Source organism: Protopterus annectens, chromosome 8.part1 (assembly GCF_019279795.1).
Source record: "Protopterus annectens isolate FY-2018-M chromosome 8.part1, PAN1.0, whole genome shotgun sequence".
Taxonomy (NCBI): Eukaryota; Metazoa; Chordata; order Ceratodontiformes; family Protopteridae; genus Protopterus; species Protopterus annectens.
Window position 1 is genome coordinate 98844815 of NC_056742.1, and position 26769 is coordinate 98871583.

At 42.4% G+C, this 26769-nt stretch overlaps 1 protein-coding gene across 2 annotated transcripts in view; it reads left to right on the forward strand.

The window, feature by feature from the left end:
* Nucleotides 1-26769, forward strand: part of LOC122810214 (cytochrome b-245 light chain) — a 143660-nt gene that overhangs the window by 47058 nt on the left and 69833 nt on the right. For both annotated transcript variants that reach the window (XM_044081711.1, XR_006366064.1), the window contains exons 3-5: nt 2266-2340; nt 6553-6636; nt 7786-7867. In XM_044081711.1, the coding sequence (XP_043937646.1) occupies nt 2266-2340; nt 6553-6636; nt 7786-7867 (241 nt within the window). The remainder of the gene's footprint in view (nt 1-2265; nt 2341-6552; nt 6637-7785; nt 7868-26769) is intronic.

The following is a 26769-nucleotide window of genomic DNA, read 5'->3' on the forward strand; positions in this document are numbered from 1 at the left end:
CCAATATTAGGGCGTTTGGTAGGACCTTCATATTTTCCAGTGTCTCCAGAAATGCGGAATGGGGGTCCTGGGTCATGGTGGGTGATCTGTAGCAAGCTACAATTTGAATTGCAGTTTTGCCCATTGTTAGTTGCACATGGATGATCTCATTGTGCTGTGCCACTAACCTGGAGGTGTGGGTATCCTTGATTAATATGGATACACTCCCACCTTTTGTGTTTCGGTCCAGGTTTTGTGGCCGAAATTATGCTATGAGTTATAGCCTGGTAGTGCTGGGGTGCTCTCTGGAGCCTTAAACCAGGTTTCTGTTACTGCACAGATATCGATGTTCTCCTCCATACTGAGGAGTGCCTTGAGTTCATGCATTTTGAAGTTTAGACTTCTGGCATTGAGTAGCATTACCCTCAATTTTTGGTTACTTGTGCTATTTACGGTGGTGGGTTTGTCTTTTGAGCCTTGCGTAAAAAAGGCACTATGGGGACGGCAAAAGGCTTGACCAATATTCAAAAGCCTAAGGGTGACAGGTGCAAGCCATCTCTTGCGAAGCAACGTGGCTTATCGAGCATGTCATCCCAGGTGGACAGATACTGGATCCCCTTTGAATGACACCAGAAACTTTTAGCCAGTTGTTGAAATTGATATTTTTTTCTTTATACTGTGGCATCATTCTTGGTGAGGGCAGGATGCTACTCGGGGTCAGGGTCATACCGGCCTGGGCTACATGATGAGAGATCGTCCATGTCTCTCTTCATGTAGTCCAGGGTGGTACATCACCGGTCATTCACACCGACATGGATAATGACAGAGTCGTAGTTGTACTTGTTCTGGAGTGACCTGAGTGCTTGTGTTATGTGGCGGATCCTGGCACCCGACAGGCAGCTAACTGGAACCTTCTCCTTGTCCAGCCTAGTTAGTGGGACATCAGTTTGTCTGACTATAGAGTCACCTTTTACTAGTGTGTTGGGTATGTTATTTTGCCTTAAGGGCTGTGATTGCGTGGCACACTGATTATGTGAAGTATGTGTTTCATGGTTTGTGATGGGGTGTGGAGGTTGCTTGGGTATCTGCTTTGGAGGTCTCTGTTGCTTTTGCAGATTTTTATTTAGAACCTCCAAGTATGTTTTCATGTGTTTATGTGTGTTATTTGCCGGTGTTGGTTTAGTAGGTCTATGTGAGACTGGTGGTGTGTTGCAAGTATTTTCCTTCTCCTCTTGACTGTCAGTTCCAGTCTTGGGTTGAGAGAGCTTTGCCTCCAGTTTGGCTGTATAATTGCATCTCTCACATATATTAGTGCTGTAGATAGACCATTTGAGAATAGAGCCTTAATTTTTCTTGCAACTCTTCTTCTGGGTCTATGCCAGTTGGTTGAAGGATCAAATTTTCAAAACTCATATGGTCGACAGTTTGGTTCATTGAACTATTCTGACTGAGATTGCGATGTAATAGGGATTGGGAAATTTTCCCTTTCCCCACTGTAGTGCGATCTCTAGTTTTGGTATAAATAATTAGCAGGGGGTGTGGGTGGTGCAGGGGAACTTTCTTCCCCCCTGCAAAAATATTTTTGATGTTGCTGGCGGGTGTTGTGTAGATTTATTTCAGCTTTTTGATTAACTGCATTGTTGACCGTATTGAATGGATTTTTAACAATGTGGTTTTTCGATAAACTGATAGATCCAGTCATCATAGATACAGAGGAATAACAACTTTTGATTTGCTGTAGAACAAGTTGTTTTACAAAAAGGTATCCGCGTGACCCGATTCTCCTTGACTTGATATACTCATATGTTCCCTACGTCTGTATGAAGCCTTTGACAAGAGTCATATGGCAATAAGTGAAGCAGCCGGCAGTACTAGTCATTACCAAGTCTTGTCTGCAGCTAATGGTACTGAATATTCAAGTTTCAAATTCTCATATTTTAAAATTGTTAGTTCAGATTTTGTGTTGTGGTGGCAAGCACTAGTTACTAAGAAAATATACAAGGACATCTTCAATGTAAAGGAAAGTGTATGAAGCCCATTCATAGTATGCTGCTGCAGGTGGGGACATTGACTTACTTAATGGGTTAACCATCGTTTTATGATTTTTCACTGTCACTTTATGTTAAGGAGAGCTAGACAATGTTTCCAAACTACCGTAATGGCACAAAGAAATATTTCTAAAGAATATACCAGAAAGCAATTAAAAGCCTGTGATTATGGAATAGAGAAGTAGCTAGATACATGAATGTGACAAAATCTTACTTTTCCTTAATTTTTGATGATCAGAGCTGCGGGAGTTTTTATTTGCCTGCTTGAATACCCAAGAAGCAAAAGGAAAAAGGGATCAACCATGGAGAGATGGTAAGTGGATAAGCTGAAGGGTATTAAGTGGTATAATATGTAATGTCTGAGTGTTGTGGGTTTACTGTATATTCAAGTGTTGCCATTTGTGACGAATGGCCCAGAATGTAATGTTATTGTAGTAAGTCTGGCTTGGCATAGCATTCTCTTTGTGGCTGTAATCGAGGTAAGCACAGTAATGCATGTATATGTGTGCTTATTTACAATGAACTGCTTTGAAAACCCATTCAGCCAATAATTGAACTGCAAGTAAAATGTTAAATAAAATACATATAAATGCTGTAGTATAGCTAGTCAACTAGCATGTTTTGTGAGGTGGGAGGAATCCAGAGTATCCCAAGGAAACCATGAATTCGTATGGAGAGCATCTAGCCTTCACACAGACACTGACCAGAGGTCAGGATTAAACCATGGACTTTAGAGCTCTAAGGCAGTGATCTCACTGCTGATCAGCCTTACTTCCCTTTTGAGCAGGTTGATAAGTGTGTGGTCTTTTTGTGGCCCAACTTGGACCGAAGCTCCAAAGGTGGTGGTGTTTCCGTATTCATAAAGGACGCGCACACCTCCAGCCTGGTAGCCCAACATAACACATCAGAGATACTTCAGGTGCAGCTAACATTGTGTAAACTAGTGATTCAGTTTGTAGCCTGCTATAGGTCCCCAACCATGTCCCAAGACTCGCACTCCATGTTCCTAAGCACCATGGAGAATATTAGGGTCCAACCTAACACTCTCATATCGGGTGCTTTCAACTACCCCTCCATTAACTGGGAAATACACTTGCCCAATGTTTCCTGGATTTCATTAATTCCAGTGCCCTGGACCAACTTGTCCTTACCCCCACTAGAGGTAGCCGCATCTTTGACCTGGTCATTACTAACATGGGTGACCATTGCTCTACACCAATAGTCAGCTCCTCCCTGGTTAGATCCGACCACAAACTAATCACCTTAGAAATCCACCCCCCCCCACAAAGGTAACCGCCATGAAAAACTTTTCCAAGAGTAACTTTGAGCTCTTAAAAATAGAGGTGGCAAACTTTACGGCACCCATGCAAATGGGGAACAGTTGCGTGACCACAGAATCATACACCAGTGCACTGTACGAACACGTACACAAATGCATGGATCTCGCCATACCCAATAGAACAAAGGCGCTCTCCTCCAAAAAAAAGGGAAGCCAATCTGGTGGTCCCCTGCCATAAACTCTACAGAAGGAGGAAACTGATGCTGAATAAGGTGAAATCACAAGACTGGAAAAACTCCCTTATCAGCCTCAACAAAAAGTTGAGATCCCTCATCAAATCTTCTAAAGCTAGCTATGAAGAGAATTGCAGCAGATAGTAAAGACAACCACAAGGCCTTCTATAGTTATGTAAATAATCTCCACGACAATATCCAGATTTGCTCTGAGCTACTGCACAATGGTACTTCATGTACCAAGCCAACAGATATTGCCAGTATACTGGCTGACAAATTCAGTGCCAGCTTTACCCCCCACTCCCAAAGGACCAATCACAATACCAGAAGATTACCAGGCACCCAGTATTACTGCTGCATGGGTTAAAACAGCACTGTCCAAGGACAAGAATAAAGCTTCTGTGGGACCTGACAATATCCCTGGTTGTGTTCTACATGAACTACAGACTGAACTGGCACTTCACCGATGTGCCCTGTTCAATCACAGCCTCACCTCAGGCTTTGTCCCTACCAAATGGCGCACTGCTACAGTCATCCCTCTCCACAAAGGAGGAGCGACTACAGACCTTGAGAACTATCACCCCATTAGCCTGATGAGTCTGATATGCAAAGCTATGGGAATGCATTATCATGGACCTAATAAACAAGGATGTAGAGAATCTCCAAACTCTGGATCCCACATAGTTTGGTTTTGTGAAGGGTAGATCATGCCTGCTCAACTTGGTCAACTTTTTTGAGTCAGTCACCAGAGCTGTGGATGAAGGCAAGGTGGTTCATACAGCCTACCTTGATCTGGCCAAGGCTTTTGATACCATCCCCCACTCAGGAATCCTAGAAAAACTCACTAAGCTTGGCATCGACCCCTATATCACTAGGTGGGTTGCAAACTGGCTCGCAGATAAAACCCACAGTGTGAAAGTAGCTGACTCCAAGTCAGACTGCCAACTAGTCATGAGTGGAGTCCCACAGGGTTCGGTACTGGGTCCACTCCTGTTTGGTATCTACTTCTCTGAAGTCCAGGCCAACAAGAAGGGACTCTAGCTGACAAATTTCGCAGACTATTGCAAGTTGAGAGCTCTTATTAACTCCAAGTGATGTTGATCTCCTACAGAATGGCCGCACTGTGACCCAACGACTGGTGTCAGAACCGTGGCCTTAAGCTCAATGCCAAAAAATGTGTCGTCATCCCATTTGGGAAAAACCTGGTTCCCATGAATTACCACATTGATGGTAGTCCACTGAACACAGAAGGCATTATGAAAGATCTGGGAACACAGGTTGACAGCAACCTCTCTTTTGATCACCACATTGCCACTGTGGTCAGAAAGTAATTCTATGTGGCACATTTCATTACTAAGGGTTTTGCATCCAGGAAGAAAGAGATCATTGTCTCCCTCTACTCTTCCCTCATTAGACCAATCATCGAGTACAATGCCCCATTTGGCATGTACCTCACTAGATGCCTGCAACAACTGGAGAGGCCGCAAAAGTACCTCGCAGGGGATCCTAAGCCTTAAACAATTGTCCTATATGGGCAGACTCAAAAAAACTCCAACTATTATCTGTCTCATATCGCCTACTTAAAGGTGATCTCTGCTTGACTTACAAAGCCATGTCTGGCCCAGCTCTGTTAGAAATACTACTTCTAAAGAAATACCAATCCCTCCGCACCACACGCTCCAGAGACCTCAACCTCATTACCACAATTAACAGAACCTGTTGGGAGGGACAGGTTCATAACCTGGAGACTGCCCATGCTATGGAACAGACTTCCCATACATGTCAAGCAGAGCACCTTGCTGACCCTCTTCAAGAGAAATCTTGATGAGTGGATGGGAAACAAAAATTTCACTCCAGGGATAACTCCAGGGGCTCTACTCGACAGAGGCACAGGGATAACTCCAGGGGCTCTACGCTACAGAGGCCCAGGGAACTAAGGTTGGGTGGCACTATGCCAGGGTAATCATATGGCGAATCTTGTAAAGGCTCCGGAGCCATTAGCCTAGTACACACCTATGGTGTGTGTATACTGAGTAAAGATAATCATAGCAGGGAAAACAGAATGTAGTGATAATGGATGTATCCAACGGAAGAGTTGAGAGTGACTAAAGGGAAAAATAACTTTTGAACTTGAGGAGTTTCTTCCTTTTAGCTTGGAAAGCTAGATGCCTCTGTACCGTAATCTATACTCTAGTTGAGGGAAATGGGATGTCACCGTGGGGTGTCCCTTTTGTGTAATGTATTTCCTTGGATGCAGTAGCTTATTTCAGTTTTTGTCTGACACATTTTAGTTGAAAAACACAAAATGGAAGGATGTGGCATGTTTTTTTTTAGAATATTACTAATAATAACGAAGTTTGAATTTTTATCTTGCTACAGTCCACCATCTTCTTTGTCTTGCTGACCTCTTTTAGTCTCCAAAGTAAGGTAAAGAAGAGAAAGGAATTTCCTGGTACAGTGCCATTGCAATGGTACAGAAAAGTGCTCCCCCTTGGTCTACCCCTAATCCCTCCATCCAGACATGAGTAATATCATTGCATGTTTTGCAGTGTGTATTGCCTTCGATGCAGGTGATGCACTTGTGCTTTCCCTTCACTTTGTCCACTGATGTAAGGCTGTCTTCTCCACTTGGGAGCCATGTATAGACAAGGAAAAAAAACCCTCTCCAGAAAAAGAATAGCTGGTTAGAACTGCTTGGTCATTCCCAGCAGCTCTTTTGACCAGTTTGCTTAGAAGGATAGGTTTCTGATGTCAGAGACAGGACCTCTTCCCTCAGCCTCGGTGTTCCAGCAGCAGTCCAAGTCAAATCTTGGGTTATGAGTCTCATTCATTTTGAAGGGGAGTTTTCCCCATGCTGCATCAATTTCTAACTACTGTTACTGAGGTCTTTGAGTTTACAAGTTTGGATTTGGGTCTGTTGCATAAGATTGGAAATAGCATGGTAAGTTGGAGTGGTTTAGACTTCTGCTTTGCAAAACATTCTTATTTCCTGCAATCTGATTTTGTTTTTTAGTGGTCAGAAATACTTGACGTCAGTGGTGAAGCTGTTTGGCCCTCTTACTAGGAATTACTATGTCCGAGCCATTCTGCATGCAGGGTAAGTTTGAGTAAATATTACAGATTCTGGTTTGAAAGAGAGAAGTGTTAAATGGAGGCACTGTGTGGAGAGTTACTGTTGTAATGAGAAATGCATCAATATTTGAGAATTACAAGGTAGGATATTCCACAACAAATTCCAGAAGACTCTATAACAGCGACAGTGTATTGATTTGTCTAGATAGTATGTTTGCATCATGTAGAGTATTGTGCTGTATTGAAGCTGCCTATTGTGATCTGAAATTCTGGATTCCTGATTTGTGCAAAATAATAATAGTGTCAGTATCAGATAATATGCAACCCTGAGATTAGGTGAATGCTTTCATGATATGTGGTAGGTATATTACATGTTTAGATATACACATTTTGTTAGAGGCTATGAATCCTGTTTTCATGCTGTATTGTAGGCACATTGTATGTCCTCTAGAATTCTTTGGTAAAGTGTCTTTTAAAACAAAATATTCCACTCAGTAAATTTCTGCTCACTCTTTTGGTAACCCAGATTTAAGAAGTTATGCCATTATCTCTCTATTTCTATTGTCTCCTTTGTATTAAGTGCACCCCCTCCCCCCTTAGGATAGAACCCAAGATTCTATCAGGTAGGGTTGAGGATCCCCTAGAGTCATATACAAGTCCTGTGAGAAGCACCACAGACACATAACAGCCATGCTTTAGTGGAGTCTAGGTGAGTGATGATCTTTGCCCGTATTCATGAATTTAAGCTATGATATTATTGTACTGCTCATGTACGTAAATAAATGATTGAGCATCATTTCAACTAAAATTGCAATGTTTTGAGGACTGTATCTTTTTTTTTCTGAGCCTTAAAATCAGCTGTTTTAAGTAGGGATGCAGGGGGGTCTCCCCCTTGTAAGGTGTAGAGAGAAAGCATCCTACATAAAAGATGTGCAGTTTTAGCTAAAGCACTGTTTTGTCAGTTTTAATTAAACAGTATTTGACTAGCTATTGCTGGTATTGTCAGTCCAGTGTAATACTAATTTGCTAGTGGACTGTTGTACATGTGTATTTGCCTAGAACTCCCCAGTCAAAAGAACCACAACCCTAAAATGTGATTTATAAAATGCTGCTTGTGGATTGTTGTTGGCATTATGCCTACCTCATTGACTGCTTCTCATTTGTTTTTCTGTAGGCTTGCAGTTCCAGGAGGATTTATGCTACCTACCGTCCTTGGCACAGCTTGTCTTGGAATTGCTAGCATTATATATTTCTTGGTAAGTATCCTTCTGTTGCTGATTTAAAGAACACACGACTGGTTGTAGTAGCAATGTGACAAGGGATCTGTTTTCTTTGCATTTCCTACTCTGCTGAGGATATGTATGTGTTGTTTGCATTTATTTGTATATGTGCACTATGTGCGCTTCTAAGAAAAAATGTCTTTGTATCACACAGCCAGGTTTCCATCCTTTTGGATGAGATGTTAAACCAAGGTCCAATTTAACTGATTTGGTTGTATTCAGGTAAATGTTGGAGATCCCACTGCAGTTATCAGAAGTGTATTAAGGGGTCTACTTTTCTTTGGTCGTATCATTTTCTTTTAAGCATTCCAAACACTGAAAGAAAGTTGTCATAAGTATCTTGGACAAAAATATCCAGTGCTTCAGATAAAATTTCAGTATTAAATTTGTATAACTCATTCACTCCAATGGACCTCAGGAAGTTTGTACTGTAACTTCCAATGGGCGAAGCCTAAGCCTTTTGACAGAATCAAATTATGTCCTCACATTTCAAGTAAATGTTCATATCTCTAGAATCATAGGGGTTATGAAAGAAGTATAAATGGTAAACTCTTTAGCACAAACTATTTTTATTGTGGTAGTGTACTTTAGGTTCTAGGTCTTAAACCGGATTTTATAAGTCACAGTAAGCACAGTAAATATTACATTTGTAATGTTTTGTAAACCACTTACAATATCTCAGCAACCACTCAAGTTGCAAATATACTGTCAGCAACATTTTATTCATCTAGATATGAACTTTCATATGAGAGTTCCGTCTGTTACTTGGTTGTTGAGATATTTAGAAAAATGGGAAAATTATATCTATGCAAATTAATATCATAAACACAGTTAATATCTATTTACTTGCACTAGACAGATGTCAAATATTAATGCAGTTGAGTTTGCCATTGTATGAGCTATAACATGAAATCTTTTAAAACCTTGTATGTAGCATGGTTTTGCAATTATTTACACAGATATGAATAAGCAATATTTGACGACTAGAGGCGTCAGTAGGACTTTACTGCAGATGCACCTGGAGGCGTTACTTAGATGTAATGAGATAAGCATTCAGACAGCAAGACCATGGGAAAATTTTCATGTTTATTCCCACTATTGTACTGTACTTTTTCCCATACTATTAGTTAATGTTTGATGTATACTTAAATCTTAGTTTAGATGTCATGGATTTTCATTCTGCGTTTGTCATTCAGAGTTTTTCTTTCTAATTCCCCTCATCCACTATTCAACAATTCCGTCTTATCCCATGCAGTTTTCCTTATGTCGTAACTTCTCATTATTTGTGTAGCATTTGTCCTACACCAGGGGTGTCCAACCTTTTGGCTTGCCTGGGCCATATTGAATGAAGAGGAATTGTCTTGGGGCTGCATATAAGCATATATAATATAGTTAGCTATTTTTCTGCCACTGGCAGCCAAATTCGACCTCCTGGCTCCACTCTAGGTGTATTCAAGCAATAAATGTAATAATGAATGCCTAATTACAAGGTTTAAAATAATGAAAATAAAAGACCATGGTCAACATTACTGTATTTCTTTCATATCACATAGCCAGGAACTTGCACATTACCTTAATTCAGTTCACCAAAACACACACTGTACTCATGCAAGAGTGGAGTTTGTTTCAACAACAAAACATTGACAAGCCATCCTAATGTATCTTGACAAACCCTGCAAAAAGAACACATTGCATACCTAGTATCTCTTTGACATGTGTTTGGATATTATTATTTAAAAAAAGAGAGTCGTCAACAGCCCCTAAAACACAGAGACCACTAGCATCTGCTTGACCCTGCTAGTGTATTAAAGAAAATCGTCAAACAGTCCCCAAAACACATTATCTGGTTAACCTTGCCAGGTTATTGCATTTAAAAAAGAAAGTTGTCAACAGTCCCCAAACACACAGACCACTGCAATCTGGTTGACCCTGGCAGTGTATTATGTTAAACACATATTTATTTATTTATTTTACATTTGTTAACCGGGAAAGTCCAACTGGATACAAGTCCATTTTCAGTGGAGGCCCGGGGAGAAAAGCTCCATGAAAAACATTACAGTAAAAGATAAAACGATGAGTTGCATTAACAACATACATGTAATTCATTTAGACATAGCTGACAATCCAAGCATTTGATTTATACATAGACACAGTTAATTATTCATAATACAGTTTTTATAGATACTAAATGTATGGTTATAGTCAGTTACTAACAAAATGTACAGCTATCCTGGGGTATTACAGGAGCATAGTCTGTTATTGGAGAAATATATTTTGAGCAGTTTCTTAAATTGGGTTAGTGAGTTTGTAGCTGTAATTTGGGCAGGGAGAGAGTTCCAGGATTTGGAGATGCAATTACTATTGATTGGATTTTCCTGCCTCATTGTTAATTCTGGTTACCTTAAGGAGACGTTGGGTACTTGATCTTAAGGATCTGGTGGGATTATAGGGCTGAATCAGTTGTTGAAGGGATGGGTTTTTTTCTGAGTGGTAAAGCAATTTATGAGTGAGTGTTAGCTGGTTGTACTGGAGTAATAGTGGCAATTCTAGCCATTGTAGTTTAATAAGGCTGTCACAATGGTGTGTTCTTGGGGAGGATTCTGTGGCAAATCTAGCTATCTTGTTATAACAGTTGACAAGTTTGTTTAGGCCTCTTTTGCGGAGGTTGGTCAGCATGGGGGATGCATAAAGTAATGTGGATAATAGGTGTGTCCTGGCTATAGTGATTTTGGAGTGGTTGGAGAGGAATTGTTTGTTCTGATAGAGTAGCCCTAATTGTTTATGTACTTTTTTATGGTTTGGGAGATGTGCATGTCCAATCTTAGGTGATTGTCAATTTCCACACCTAATAATTTGGCTTCATTGGTGGTGGTGTTTTGTGAAGATATTGTGAGGTTATACGAGGGTGGTGCGTTTCTGTGGGGGCTAAAGATTAGTAGTTTAGTTTTAGCGGAATTGAGAATGAGGTTGTGTTTAGTGATCCATGCTTCAGCTAAAGAGAAACATTCTTGTGTTTGGGAGTGAAGGTTAAGGCTGTTGGCTGCACATATTATGGTGGTATTGTCTGCGTATTAGACTACTGATGCATTGGGAATATTGGCTGGGAGTTGGTTAGTAAATAGGTAAAGAGCAAAGGCCCAAGGATGGAGCCTTGGGGAACTCCTAAGGTTACAGGTAGTAGGGGAAGAGAGTTGGTTTTGCCATTTTACTGCTTGCTGTTTGCCATCTAGATAGCTCTTGAACCATGAGATAGCTGGGGGGGGGGGGGTTGAGGTTTAGGGTGGACAGAGAGTTAATCAATTTTTGGTGATTAACCATGTCAAAGGCTTTAGAAAGACCTGAGTGTGGCAGACACGAGTAATCCATTGTTTCTATGGTTATTAACGGTATTAGTGAATGATGTAAGGGTGGTGGATGTGCTGTAGAAGGGTCTAAAACCATGTTGCTGTGGGGCTAGAAGTTTTTTATCTAGGAGGTACTTCATTAATTGCATGTGGACAGCTCTTTCTAGGAGTTTTGCTAAGGGTGGTAGTATGGCTGTTGGTCGGTAGTTATTGAGTTCGAGAGGGCTACCCCCTTTGTGTAATGGTGTTACATGTGATAATTTCCAAAGCTGGGGTACTTTGCTCTCAGAGATAGATCTGCTTATTAGGATGGACACTGGGTAGGCTATAGCTTCAGCAGCTAGTTGAAGATATTCAGACGGAAGTTGTCAGCTGCTGTGGATATTGGTTTCAGTTTTTAGTAGTTTTTCTATGACTTTGGTTGGGACTGGGTTAAAGCTAAAGTTGTGGGTTTTGCTATTTCTTTTAGTTGGAAAAGGTAATGCTGTTCGAGTGGGGATATTGTGGTTTGGTTGGTTGCTAGCTAAGGTTTGTATAGTTTCTGTGAAAAATTTTGTTGAATAGTGTGGGTATATTGTCTTGGCTATTACCTGTTTTGGGAGTGGGGGTGGTTGTCTTCCCTGGTTGTAAGACAAGAGTTGATTGCAGCCCAGAATTTCTTTGGGTTGTTTATATGTTTATTCTGGATCTTTTGGTAGTAGGAGATTTTGTCTGTTTTAATATGCTGTTTGGCTTTGTTCTATAGTTCTAGGTACTTTTGTTTGTCTAACTGGATTCTGGTTTTGTGATAGTTTGTCCAAGCTTTGTTTCTATTTTTGAGTAGTGTTTTAGTTTCTATGGTGAGCCATGGGACATGTTTGGTCTTGATTCTAGTGTTTCTGGGTGGGGGGGGGGGTGTTGGTTAAGTATATTTATAAAGGTGGTATTAAAGTGATGAACTGCTTCATCGAGGGGTAATGTTTTTAGGGGGAAACAGATGCATTTCTTTAGATCAGTGTTAAATTTAGTTGGGTTAAACTGTTTTCTGGTTAGAGACTGAAATGTATATAACCAGCATAAAGTTATGAAAAAATAAATACACTGATACTTGCACACCTCTGTTTCAGAAAATGTATGCTAACACAAATACTAATAATTAAGTAAAATATGTTCCTGTTTTCATAGGTTCATAGGTTCATACTAGGCTATCTGCCCTAGGGTATTTATAAGCCTAGCCATAGTGTGTTTGGCTTTCGCCACCCATTTTAAATTAATTTTGCTATGCCCTTTTTTGAGGTTAGTATACTGTGCCTCTAACAGTGACACAGAAGTGATACCCGGGGTAAACCTACGATCTCCCATCCACTCATCAAGATTCCTCTTGAAGAGAGTCAATGTGGGACTCTGCCTAACCTGGACTGGGATTTTATTCCAGAGCGAAGGGAGCCTCTGGGTTATGAACTGTCCCTCCAGCATGTCCTATTTATTTCAGTGCTGAGGTTCAAGTCTCTCGAACACGTAGCTAGATGGGATTTGGATTTTCTGAGGTGCAGCATGTCCATCAATTCCGGGTTGGACATGGCTTTATACGTCAGGCACAGATCGCCTCTGAGCAGGCAGTATGCCACTGAGTAGAGCTGGAGTTTCTTTAACCGGGCAGCATATGGCATCTGTTTGAGCCCCTTGATCCTCTTGGTGAGGTACTTTTGGGGTCTTTCCAGTTGCTGCAGGTGTCTGGTAAGGTACATCCCAAAAGGGGCATTGTACTCAATTATGGGCCTGATGAGGGATGAGTAAAGAGGCACGATGACCTCCCCTGATCTAGATGTGAATCCCTTCATGATTAGGTGGGCTATATAAAATGTTTTTCTAACCACTTTGGCCACGTGGTTGTCAAATGAGAGATTGCTATCAACTTGGGTCCCCAGGTCCCTAATGACTTCTTCTGTACTTAATGGATTACCACTTATGTGGTAATTTGTGGGTATTTTGTTTTTGCCAAAGGGGATGACTATACACTTTTTGGTGTTTAGCTTGAGGCCATGGCTCTGGCACCAGTTGTCTGTTTCTATGAGGCCCTTTTGGAGGATGCTTGTGTCGGCTGGAGAGTCAATTATGGCGCCCAGTTTGCAGTCATCTGCGAACTTGGTCAGCCACAGTCCTTCCGTGTTGGCCTGTACCACCGAGAGATATATAACGAACAAGAGACGTCCCAGGACTGAGCCTTGTGGGACGCCACTTGTAACTGGTTTGGAGTCTGACATGGCTCCAGCAATTCTAACCATGTGGGTTCTGTCCTTGAGCCAGTTTGCAACCCATCTAGTGACATAGGGGTTTATATTTAAGCTGGTGAGCTTATCTATAATGCCCGAGTGGGGTATTGTATCGAAGGCTTTTGCAAGGTCCAGGTAGGCTGTGTGGACCACCTTCCCCTCGTCAATGGCCTTGGTGACTGTTTCAAAGAAATCGACCAGGTTTAAGAGGCAGGATCTGCCCTTAAAGCCAAACTGGGTAGGATCCAGTGTCTGTAGGTCCCCAATATCTTTATTTATGAGGTCCATGATGATCCTTTCCATAGCTTTGCAGACCAAGCTAGTCAGGCTTATGGGGCGATAGTTTCCAGGATCCGTTGAGGCACCACCTTTGTGGAGAGGGACCACTATTGCTGTATGCCACTCTTTGGGTACATATCCTGTAGTAAGGCTGAGATTGAACAGTAGTTTTATGTTTGGGTTTAGCTCTTCTTGGAGTTCAGGTAGGACGCAGCCCAGGACACCATCTGGTCCCATTGATGCTGTGTTTTTCGCTTTGGAGAGGGCGACTCTTACCTGAGCATCTGCGATGTCAGGGGGGCAGCACTCTGTTGGGATAGATATTTGCCCTTTTGGTGGGGAGGGGGGGGGGGGAGTTTGCACTGAACCTGTCAGCTAGGATGTTGGCAACGTCTGTGGGTTCGGTGTATTTTTTCAACCTTTTTTTTCAACCTTTGACCCCCTTTTATTTTAGGTTTATCCAGATACTTTAGCTAAGAGTCAACACAACATACCTTTCAACTGTCCAGATTTTGCAGAATGTCCAGATTTTTGTCTCTTATATTTGGCCCCTACCTCACAAAATGTGTAGTTTTCTGGCAATTGACTGACTGGGGATTGAAGTCATTAAATAATGACAGGCATTTGAATTTCAGACTTCATATTTCAGATAGAAACCCTGCTGTTATAGCAACTTTCTAAGTTTATAAGAGCAGTATTTAAAATCTGTCCTTATTTTTGGTAGTTTGTCCCCCGTTATTTGTGGCTCTGAACAGTTTTCTTGTGCCAAGAGGATGAGACTCTGTCTGTCTAACACACACACACACACACACACACACACACACACACACACACACACACACACACACACACACACACACACACACACACACTTTATGTATTTATTTATTTTACATTTGTTGACCGGGAAAGTCTGACTGGACACATCCATTTTCAGCGGAGGCCTGGGGAGAAAAGCTCCTTAAAAAAAATCCTTACATTCAAGAAATATTCTATGCCTAAATGGTTATAATCCATGTCATAATCATACAATAATGATCAAAAGCTCCCAAAAACTTACATTCAAGAAATATTCAGTATCTAAATAACAGCTATAATCATCTCTTAATCATTCAGTAATCTGCAAAATACACAGTTATAGATATCAAGTAACAATAAATAATTAACAATATACATGAATTATTCAGCATATCATAGGCAGCTGTATATAGAATTTTTTTTTTTTTTTTTTTTTTTTTTTTTTTTTGAGGGAACAGTGAAGTTTGCCTAAGGTGATGGTAGGAGTTAGTATATTTTGTAGTGTAAGTATGTTGGGATATAAACTTTTCTGGGCAAAAAAGTAAGCTATGGAACCTAATTTAATTTATTGTGCCAGACTGTGGGGGCAGGAATTAACCTGGGGAGTAGCATGGGAACAGCCATTTGTCTAGGTAGTGGATCTTCAGGAGTGGTTTAAATTGACTGATCGATACAGAGGAGGTTATTTGCCTTGGTTTGGTAGGGAGTTACACACACACACACACACACACACACACACACACACACACACACACACACACACACACACACACACACACACACACACACACACAGTCTCCTCTGCTTTCATACATGTATTCACTCACACGCAGACAGAAACATAAACAGTTGGGCGCCCAACATAAAAAGTTTGTTACTCTTTCTGTGCAGCTCAGTGGTTGGGGGACTGCTGTCATATTGTATAAGGGTGCTGTGGGTTAAAAAGCAGCAATTTGTTGTGCTCCTGTGGTTAACATTGCTTTCAACTGTTCCCGATTTCACTGAAGGTATCTGATTTTACTTCAGTGCTCGAGTTTCAGAAACTCCATGCTAATGTTAAACCTGTTATACTAGCAGACAGTAATGTAGGTACAAAAGATTAAGTAAACCTGTGAGAAGTGACTAACTTGATTGCTCTTTTTCCACTCTCTCGGTTTCTCTATTTCCCTCGCAACTAGAGTGCAGGAAGAGAAATGGGGAAAATAAGAGGCCTAATCAGCAGCCGCGTCACGTACGTGACAGGCTGCTGACCTCACAGTCCTGAGTCCTAGTGCCTGCCAGATTCTACCACCCCTCTCCAGATAAAGTACTGTACTGAATTACTGTGCAATCTAGTCAAATCATATAACAATGCTGCAATCCTTTGGGGGCCACTTTACTAGTTGCCCAGGGCTGCATGTGGCCCACAGACTGCGGGTTGGACATTCATGCTCTAGACTTTAGAGATTTTTCCTCCAATGTTGTGTGTAAAAATTGATTTTACAAAATGACAAAATTCTTCTCAGATGAGGTATTCCAAAAAGTTACAAGGTTTTTAAGAATCTGCCACATAACACAAGCACTCAGGTCTCTCAACAGCAGGTACAAGTACGACTCAGTCATTGTCCACGCTGGTGTCAACGACCTGAGACGTACCTCCTTGGACTACATGAAAAGAGACATTGAGGAGCTCTCTGATTATGTAGCCCAGGCAGGTATGACCCTGACCTTGAGCAGTATCCTACCTTCACCTAGAATGATGCCACAATACAGTGATAAGATGATCAGCTTTAATAATTGGCTTAAATTCTGGTGTCATTCAAAGGGGATCCAATGTCTGTCTGCCTGGGATGACATGCTGGACAAGCCACGCTGCTTCGCAAGGGACGGCTTGCACCTGTCACCCCTAGGCTTCCGGATATTGGCAAAGGCTCTTGCCACCCCCATAGTGCCTTTTTTAGGCAAGGCTCAAATTCTAAACCTACCACCCTAGAACACAAAAAAGTAAAAAAACTAAGGGTAATGCTGCTCAATGCCAGAAGTCTCAATCTCAAGATGCACGCACTCGAGGCCCTTCTCAGTATGGAGAACATCGATGTCTGTGCTGTGACTGAAACCTGGTTCAAGGCTCCTGAGAGCACCCCAGCACTATCAGGTTTCACCTCATATCATGTGTAATCCGGACAACACCAAGAAAGGAGGGGGGGGTGTCCATATTCATAAAGGACACCCACACCTCAAGGTTGGTGGCAACGCATGATGCATCGGAGACCATCCAGGTGCAATTAACCATAGGCAAGACTGCTCTGCAATTTGTAGCATGTTACAGGCCACCCTCTCAAACTCAGGAACCTCACATGGCCTTCCTGAAAACAATGGAGGGGATAAATGTATCTCCAAACACCATCATACTAGGTGACTTCAACTACCCTAATATAGACTGGGAACACTACTCAAGCCCAAACACTCTAGCCCAAAGGTTCCTGGAGTTCATAAACTCAAATGCCATGGAACAACTAGTCACCATCCCCACAAGAGGAGAAAACATACTTGATCTCATCATCACGAACATGGGATCACAATGTTCAACACCGAAGTATACCCCTCACTGGTGAGATCAGATCATAAACTAATCTCGCTGGAGGTCCTCATCCCGCCCCACCTGAAATAAAAAGACCACAGTGAAAAACTTCTCAAAAGCCGACTTCACACTTCTAAAAACTAGTGTGGTCTCCTTTAAGGCCCCTGAGCCAGTGGTAAACATTACTCAAACCGCTGAATCACTTACAAATGCCTTCTACCAGCACCTACAGGACTGCATGGATCAGGCAATCCCAAACAAAACTAAGACTCTTTGTACCAAAGGCAAGCGTCCAGTCTGGTGGACCCCAGCCATAAACAAGCTCTACAACAAAAGGAGGAAGCTACTACAAGATAGAGCAAAATCCTTGAAAGGTAAGACACCTTTCATCATTATAAGTAAAAAACTAAGAGCTCTCATAAAATCATCCAAGGCAAATTTTGAGAGAAAAATCACCAAGGACTCAAAAGACAATCATAAGGCCTTCTTTAGCTATGTTAGAAACCTAGGAGGAAACTCCCAGATATGCTCAGAATTAGTTCAAAATGATGTGAAGATTACTGAACCTACACACATTGCCAACATACTGGCTGACAGGTTCAGTGCAAACTTCTCCCCTCCCTCCCAAAAGGAGATATATCTATACCAGAGGATTGTAGCCCCCCAAACATCTCCAACGCCCAGGTGAGAACTGCTCTCTCCAAAGCAAAAAACACAGCATCCATGGGACCGGATGGTGTCCCCGGCTGTGTGCTCCACGAACTCAATGAGGAATTAAACCCGCAGTTAGGACAGCTGTTTAGTCTTAGCCTCACCTCAGGATACGTACCCAAGGAGTGGCGCACGGCGACTGTGGTCCCACTTCACAAGGGCGGTGCCTCCACTGACCCTGGAAATTACCGTCCCATTGGCTTGACAAGCCTTATCTGCAAAGCCATGGAGAGGATCATAATGGAACTCATAAATAAAGACGTAGGGAACTTGCAGACTTTGGATCCAACCCAGTTTGGCTTTGTCAAAGGCAGATCATGCCTTTTAAACTTGGTTGACTTTTTCGAGACAGTCACCAAGGCCATTGATGAGGGAAAGGCAGTTCATACAGCCTACCTTGACCTCGCAAAGGCCTTCGACACAATACCCCACTCAGGTATCATCGAAAAACTCATCAGCTTGAATGTAAACCCATACATCACAAGATGGGTTGCAAACTGGCTAAGTGACAGAACCCACAGGGTCAGAGTTGCTGGAGCCATGTCAGACTCAAAGCCTGTCACAAGTGGTGTCCCACAGGGCTCAGTCCTGGGTCCACTCTTGTTCGGCATCTACTTTTCTGAAGTACAAGCAAACACAGGAGGGTTATGGCTGACAAAGTTTGCAGATGACTGCAAACTGGGCGCCATAGTCGAAAACACATCTGACACAGATATCCTTCAGAAGGGCCTCACAGAAATGGATAACTGGTGCCAGAGCCATGGCCTAAAGTTAAATGCCAAGAAATGCATAGTCATACCCTTAGGGAAAAACAAGGTTACCCCTAGCTACCATATAGGTGGCAATCCACTGAGCACAGAAGAAGTCATCAGGGATCTGGGGACCCAGGTTGACAGTAGCCTTCGCTTGACACTCATGTTGCTAAAGTAGTTAAGAAAACCTTCTACATTGCCCACCTGATCATGAAGGGATTCACATCTAGATCAAGTGAGGTCATCGTCCCCTGTACTCATCACTCATTAGACCTATGATTGAGTACAATGCCCCATTCGGAATGTATCTGACCCGACACCTGCAGCAGCTTGAAAGGCCCCAAAAGTTCCTCACCAAAAGGATAAAGGGTCTCAAAAATATGTCTTATGCTGCCCGACTGAAAGAACTCCAGCTCTATTCAGTCTCATACCGCTTGCTCAGAGGTGACCTGTGCCTGACATATAAGGCCATGTCAAACCCTGATTTGATGAATATGTTTCACCTCAAAAAATCTAGATCCCTCAGAACCACAAGGGCGGGAGACTTAAACCTTGACACGGTTATTAGTAGAACGTGCTGGAGGGACAGATTCATCACCCAGAGACTCCCTATGCTGTGGAACAAAATCCCGGTACATGTGAGGCAGAGCACCTCGCTGGCCTTGTTCAAGAGGAATCTTGACCAATGGATGGGGGATCGCAGATATACCCCAGGGATTACTTCAGTGTCACTGCTTGACAGAGGCACAGCAAAATAATAGGCATAGTTTTATTCAAACTAAAGGGGTGGCGAAAGCCAAATAACTATGGGCTAGGCTTATAAATGCCCTTGGGCAGATAGCCTAGTATGAACCTGTGAGAGAGAGAGAGAGAGCGAATAACTGAGGATTGTAAGTTAGAGGGTTCTCCATTATAAGGCTGAAGCTTAAATCCTGAAAGCTAAAAAAAGACTTTGGCAACATCATCTTAAGTATTATTTTTGACCTTGCTATAATTGTTTTTTAATACTTAAATGCTTTACATAATTGCTGACCTGGGTCATAACTGAATTGGGAATAAATGTAATTTATTGACACTGCCATGCACCCCTCCCCCCCCCATGTATGCATAACAACTTGCTTGGCTGCAAATTTTGTAACATTTATAAATAAGTAATATAACAATTGCATCTCATTCTGTCGTGTTGCATTTCTTTTAATTTGATAGTAAAAAGATAACTTGGCATGGACATAACATTTACAAACAATTTGCACTAAGAGAAGCAGATTGCATTTCCCTTTCTTTTCACGTTTTGGCGTGAGCCTCAAGTAAACATTTTGTTATAAATACCACTTTTCTGTAAGCTTTTGCATAAGAATATATTACTTTGTGATCCATGCAACAGTGTTGGGACTGTATTCCAGTGTGATAAACCGTTTTAGGAATGTTGCAGCGTTTGGTATCCAATGCCTCAGACTGCATTTGGGCTCTGGTGGTACAGGTCACATGTTAGACTCTGTGTTGTACTGCATTAGTACCTTGTTGAAAACCGATTGTAGTATGTAGAGATGACATTTATGGTTATATGACCAGATGTCAACACGAGAGGATTTTTTGAGCCCTCATTGTAAAGCATCTGAAGTGCAGACTTAAGAAAACCTTTACTCCTGTATCTTAACACAGTTGCTAAGATTGTCTGTTGTAACATTTTCTAAATAGCTTACTAACTGAATATATTGGGTTGGGAAATCTTGTAAGTTACTAGTCTCCAAGAGAGTGAGGCATCTTTAGAGCAGTAAAAGCCCAGTACCATTCTGATGGTGGTCATGCAGACTAATGTACCAAACTTTTTTTTTCTATACTGGTTTGTTTTCTAAATGCATACTTTTTAGTGACTCTACATTAGATTGAAGAATGCATTTTCTAAGTTTCATTGCCATATATACTTAAGATCTCTTTCTACAAGAGTGGGTATATTTGATTGGAGCACTTAATCATAAAAGTAGTCAACTTCCAGTTATTGGCTTTCTCGGTTTCATAGATGTACCAGTAATATTTTTATAGCACCAATTTGCTGGGTTGAACAGGCAGAACTATCTACCTTTGCATACCTTAGGACCTTCATTGTTGTGAGTACTTTTACATTTTGGTAACTGGGCAGGCCAGCTGAGACTACACAGTTTTGTTTCCTTCACAAAGAAAAGCAAGTGCATCATTGCACATTTGTTACAAAAAGCTAATAATACGTAGGATATCCGACTACCTTGGTTCAGACTACCGCTGTGGCTAGGCCTCCCGAGTCCCTCTGGCTTTCTAGCAGACCTTCCAGCCGCAAATTTACTCAAAAGCAGGCACCGGTTTCCCCTCAAATTCCTCAGTCACAGATGATTAAAATGGCTAGTGATCTTTTGACTCTTATGCGGGGCTCTCAACCTCCTCCTTTTAAGAGGGCTAGAGAATTGTCCCCTGAAGTTTTCTCCCTCAGGTTCTGATGTTTCCAGCAGTTTTGCTGATGAAGAGGAAGTCCCTCAACTTTATTCTGGTTTTGAGGATTCTGATGCAGAAGAATCTATCCCTTCTGCCTCTCCTCCAGAATATTTTTTTTTTGCAGATACTCTGAATGCTCTGAGAGAGCATTTCAAGTGGGAGAGTCAGGACTGTCCTCAGTCTAAGAAAAGGATATGGGAGTTCTTGTTTTTACCACAGCATAAACCTCTGGCTATGCCTCTGGTATTGGAAGTAGTTGATGTTTTCATGGAGAATTCTTTGACTCCTAATTCTGTTCCTCTTGCTCCCAGGAAACCCGGCAGGTATTATAGAGTTCCTGATTCTCATCAGTTTCTTCTTAGGAATCTTACTGCTGATCCAGAGACTATTTCTCAGGGCCCTAAAGGTGTTAAGGCTACAGTTGCAAAGAATCCTGTTCCCTCTCACAGAGAATCTAGGGCCTTGGACAGGTGGGGTAAAAAAGTTTATACCTCCACCATCCTTGCTATTAGGCCTGTTAATTGTCTTTTTTTATGTACTTAAGTTTCAGCAGCACATACATTGGTGGCTGTTAAGGCTAACATTGCTAGTGTTCCTTCCCTGGCAGAGAGTAAGGACATGCAAGATTTATTGAATTCTGCTACTCTTGTGACTAAACATTCTTTACATTGTGGTTTTGACAATTTGGAGGCTTCTTGCAGGGCAGCAGCCACTGGATATGTTATCAGAAGACATGCTTGGCTCAGGGAACAGCCCCTTTCTGAGCCTGTTAAATCTAAGTTACTGGATGTACCTTTGCATTAGGACACTCTCTTTTGGTAACAAAGCAGAAGAGATCTTGAAGAAATTGGAGGATAAAGCTAAATCTATGCAAACTGTTAAAGATTTTCTGCTAGTTCAGCCTCCTTGTTTTAGTAGGCATTACCCTTCTAAGAATTGGACTTTTCCTGATCCCAGTAAACAGGGACTCACTAGGTCTAGGGGTTATAGGTCTTCTAGGGGACAGACCTCTACTCCTCATAAAACTAAACAATGGCATGCTTCCTCTTCAAAATCTGGGAGTTTTTAGCAACCTTCCCAAAGTAAGCATTCCCTTTGACTCAGCCCTCCCCTTGCCTGCCCCTGCTGGCCCAGGGTTGCCTTTGGGGGGGAAGGCTGGCCAGTTTTGCAGACGTTTGGTCCACTTGCCTGCCCCTGCTGGCCCAGGGTTGCCTTTGGGGGGGAGGGCTGGCCAGTTTTGCAGACGTTTGGTCCACCATCTCAGAAGACAAATGAGTACTCAAAATAGTATACCAGGGCTACAAGTTTTCTTTTCACACTTTCCCTGTTCGCCAAGGATGCCCAGATATTCCTCATACTCAAAGGACAGAAGCAGAAAAGCAAATTTCTTCCTTGCTGAACCTGGGGGCAATAGAGCCGGTTCCTGTACTTCAGATAGGCCAAGGTTTCTACTCTGGTTCCCAAAAAAAGGGGGCACCTGGTGCCCCATTTTGGACTTGTCCACACTGAACACCTTTCTGGTGATTCCCAAATTCAAAATGATCACTCTTCAGCAGTTGCTGCCAGTGCTGGCCAAGGATTCCTGGCTGGTGACTTTGGATCTCAAAGAAGCTTATCTGCACATCCCAGTTCGGGAAAGTTGCAGGCAGTACCTTTGTCTCAGAGCTGGAAAGCAACACTACTAATTCTCCGCACTGTCCTTTGGCTTATCTACTGCTCCCAGAGTTTTTACAAAATGCCTGGCTCCAGTCATTGCTTTTTGCAGGCAGTACCTTTGTTTCAGAGCTGGAAAGCAACATTCTCTGCACTGTCCTTTGGCTTATCTACTGCTCCCAGAGTTTTTACAAAATGCCTGGCTCCAGTCATTGCTTTTTGCAGGCAGAGAAACATTCAGATTTACCCTTATTTGGATGAGTGCTTCATTCAAGCAAACTCTCCTGAACAACTTCTAAAGGATTTGGACTTTGTAAGGAACCTTCTCAACTCTTTGAGCTACACTCTCAACAAAAGGAAGTCAAGAATGGTACCCACAAGGGGAGATTGTATTCCTGGGAGCGAGTCTGAACACAGCCACTCAGATGGTATTCCTCCATCAAGAGAAACAAATGCAGCTTTCGACTTACTTCAAGGATTTGTCAAGCATGACCCAGCTCTCTGCAGGGCAATTCTTGCAAGCCCTCTGATTCATGGCTTCATGTAGTCTGATTCCGTTTGCAAGCCCTGGGATTCATGGCTTCATGTAGTCTGATGATTCCATATGCCAAACTGCATATGAGGAAAATACAGTGGTACCTCAAGAACCTTTGGTGTCAGCACACACAGGATTTAGACATGATACTTCCTCTGATTCCCTGTCTGCAGACAGTTTCTTTGGTAGGCAACAGCTTGTTCACAGAACAAAGGCCTGCCTTTTCAATCACCTCCTGCAAGCATGACTCTCACCACAGATGCCTCTGACTATGCTTGGGGAGCGCATCTAGATGGCAGATGCATACAGGGGACTTGGAGCAACCAACAGATTCACCTGCACATAAATCTGAAAGAATTGATAGCAGTCTAGCAGGCCTTGCTGGCTTTTAAGCATCTTCTCTCTCATGGAACTCTTCTAGTCAGGACAGACACCAACACAGTCGTGTGGTACATCAACACGCAGGGAGGGACTCACTTTTACCCCCTGTGCAGACATAGCATGATTTTATGGTCCATAGCAGTTCCATGGGCATACATCGGATAGCTGAGTTTCTTCCAGGCAGACTCAACACCTTGGCAGATTGGTTGAGCAGGCAGGTCCTGGATCCTCACGAGTGGCAACTGAGCAAGACCATCTTCTATCGCATCATTCAGCATTGGGGTTCTCACCAGGCGGATCTCTTCTCATCTCCAAACAACCATCTTCTTCCAACCTTTTGCACCAGGGAACATCTCGACAAAGCCTGGAGAGTGGATGCTCTGTCCTTCCCATGGACACAGCTTTCAATTTATGCCTTCCCTCCTCTGCCTCTTCTTCCCAGAGTGCTGTTGAAGATAAGGGATGAAAAACCAAGGGGCACTGTCATAGCTCCAGACTGGCCCAGACAGCATCGGTATCCACTGCTTCACAGTCTCGCTCAGTCTCAGCCTTGGCATCTTCCCCTGATGCCAGATCTCTTGATTCCGGAAGAGGGAAAATTATTACATCCTCATCTTCAGACTCTGCATTTGGTGGTCTGGCTCATAGTATAAATCTATCTCAATAGGTGGTTGAGGTTCTTCGTGAGGCCAAGAGGCCTAGCACTAGGAAATATTACACAGATAAATGGAAAAAAATTCTGTATTTGGATGCAAGCAAGAGGAGAAGACTCTTCTCTACCATCTCCTCCCTTTATTCTTGATTATTTGGCAGGCTTGCTTAATGGTGGACTTTCCTTTCCTTTTCTTCAATAGAGATTCATTCCTCAGAGATTTCTGCTTATTGTTCCTTTGAACAACCCATCTTCTCACATCCTTTGATGAAGCAGTTCCTCAGGGGATTTAGCAATTTAAAACCTCCCAGAAGGGCACCTACTCCTGCTTGGGATCTTAATTTTGTGCTTGGGATCTTAATTTTGTGCTTGAGAAACTTACTCTGCCTCCTTTTGAATCAGCTGCCTCAGCAGATTTAAAGTTCCTGTCTAGAACACTGCTTTTTCTCTTGGCCATCACTTCAGCTAGAACAGTTTCTGAGCTGCAGGCCTTAATGGCAGTAGAGCCTTTTATCATCTTCCATGCGGATAGGGTGTCCCTTCAAAACCAATCCTTCCTTTATGCTTAAGGTGGTTTCTAACTTAAATCTGTCCACCTGCCTATCATCTTTCCTAAACCTCAGAATAGAGGAGAAAGACTTCTGCACTCCCTTGATGTGCATAGACAGCTTCGATTTTTACCTGGACAGGACTAAATCCCTTCGGAAGTCTGACCAATTGTCAGTTTTGCATCTGGAACTCAGGGCAAAGCTATTTTTAAACAGACCATTTCTAAATGGATTGCCCATTGTATTCACTTTTGTTACTTGCAGCAGGGCAAGGTTCCTCCACAGAGTATCAGGACCCATTCTACTAGAGCAGCTTCCACCTCAGCAGCTTTTTTGAGAGGTGTTACCTACTAAAGACATCCTGGAAGCAGCTTTTTGAACTTCTGTTCACACTTTCACAAAGCATTACAGTTTACCTTTAGTTTCTTAATCTGGGGCTGGTTTTGCCACTGCAGTGTTGCAGGGCATCCTTACCAACCCTTAAGTAGTGGATATTCCTCCTCCCTTTTTTTCTTTGGGCTTTGGGAATCGACCCATTTTGTAAGGGCTGCAACAGTGAAACACGAACATAGTACAGTTGTGTACACTTACCATAAATGTAGATGTCTGAGTGTATTCACTGTTGCAGTCCTGGTTTCCTCCCCTCCATCCCTCTTTTTTTCCTAAGGCACTGACTAGATGTTTGTTTTGTGGATGGTATGTTTCCAGGGATTTTCTTTTCCTGGTCTAGCCTTCTTTTGGGGGCTCCTGACAGTTATGGCAAGAAAAACTGAGGAAATGGCGTTGGCTGCCTTCATTGATATCTGACGTCAGGTTTACAGCCGACGTCATATACCAAGGACTTTGGTATTCTGGCCGACTGTGGGCTACCGGTAGCCGGATAACCCATTTTGTAAGGACAGCAACAGTGAATAAAGTCTTACATCTACATTTATGGTAAGTGTACACAACTGTACTTTGTGGGTGCCACCATCTTTAGATTTTTCTTGATGTGCAGTTGCAAGATGTTCAGCATTGGCAGTCCACTGATTGACCTTGCAGAGGAAAGATAAGTACCACATGGGAATTTTCTTGTTATGTAGTATGTAGTGGTTATCTGATAATTTCTACAAAGTGATTAAATCAGTATCACTAACAATTATTTGGACTCTGGGAAACAAATTCCCTGTAAATATTTACACTCTTTCTGCCTTTTTTGCCTGACCCAAGAGTATGAGGTGGACATTTGTCTGCATTTTCTTATAGTCATCCTTAGGACAATCCGGCAAGCAAAAAATCACTGTGGGAATTCAAAAATGAAAAAGTAAAAAATATGCATGTGCCTGTTTCCACACTGATATGGCATAAGCCAAGGCCAGAAATGCAAGCACTCTGGCAAACATAATGGAGCGAAACACTGGGAGATCAGGGACAGTTAGCCAAGCACCATTGGTTTCTGTAGGTCTAGTGACCTTGAACAAGGTGACCCAATTTTCAAGTCCTTGACTTTGGAGTCACTTTTTGCCGTGGCTTCTGGACTGAATGTTCTATAGGTTGCCATGCTTTCAGCTGTATGTCTCTCTCTCTCATCTTTTGGTCTGGAGAATATCTCCCTTTCTATCCAGAACAGCTAAAGCTGCAATAGGCAAAGGAATCCTTCAAGTGCAACCCAAATATGAACTTCCCATGAGGACCACAGCCTCTAAAAGTCATCCACTCTCTAGAGTCCAAGGAAATGAATCAGCAGATTTTGTTTTCAAACTTCCCCCTCCAGAACACCACTGCACCATCCTCTCCAAAGCCATACCGGCTCCCAGTCACCTACAGAACTAAGCTACTCCCAGGGGTCTTCTTTAAAAACTACTTTAACCAGATGCCTTCCTGCTACTTGCTGTCAAGCACCATAATGAAACCAAACACTAAAATCTCTGCAAGTTCTTTAAGTTAGTTTCCAACCTCTATACACCA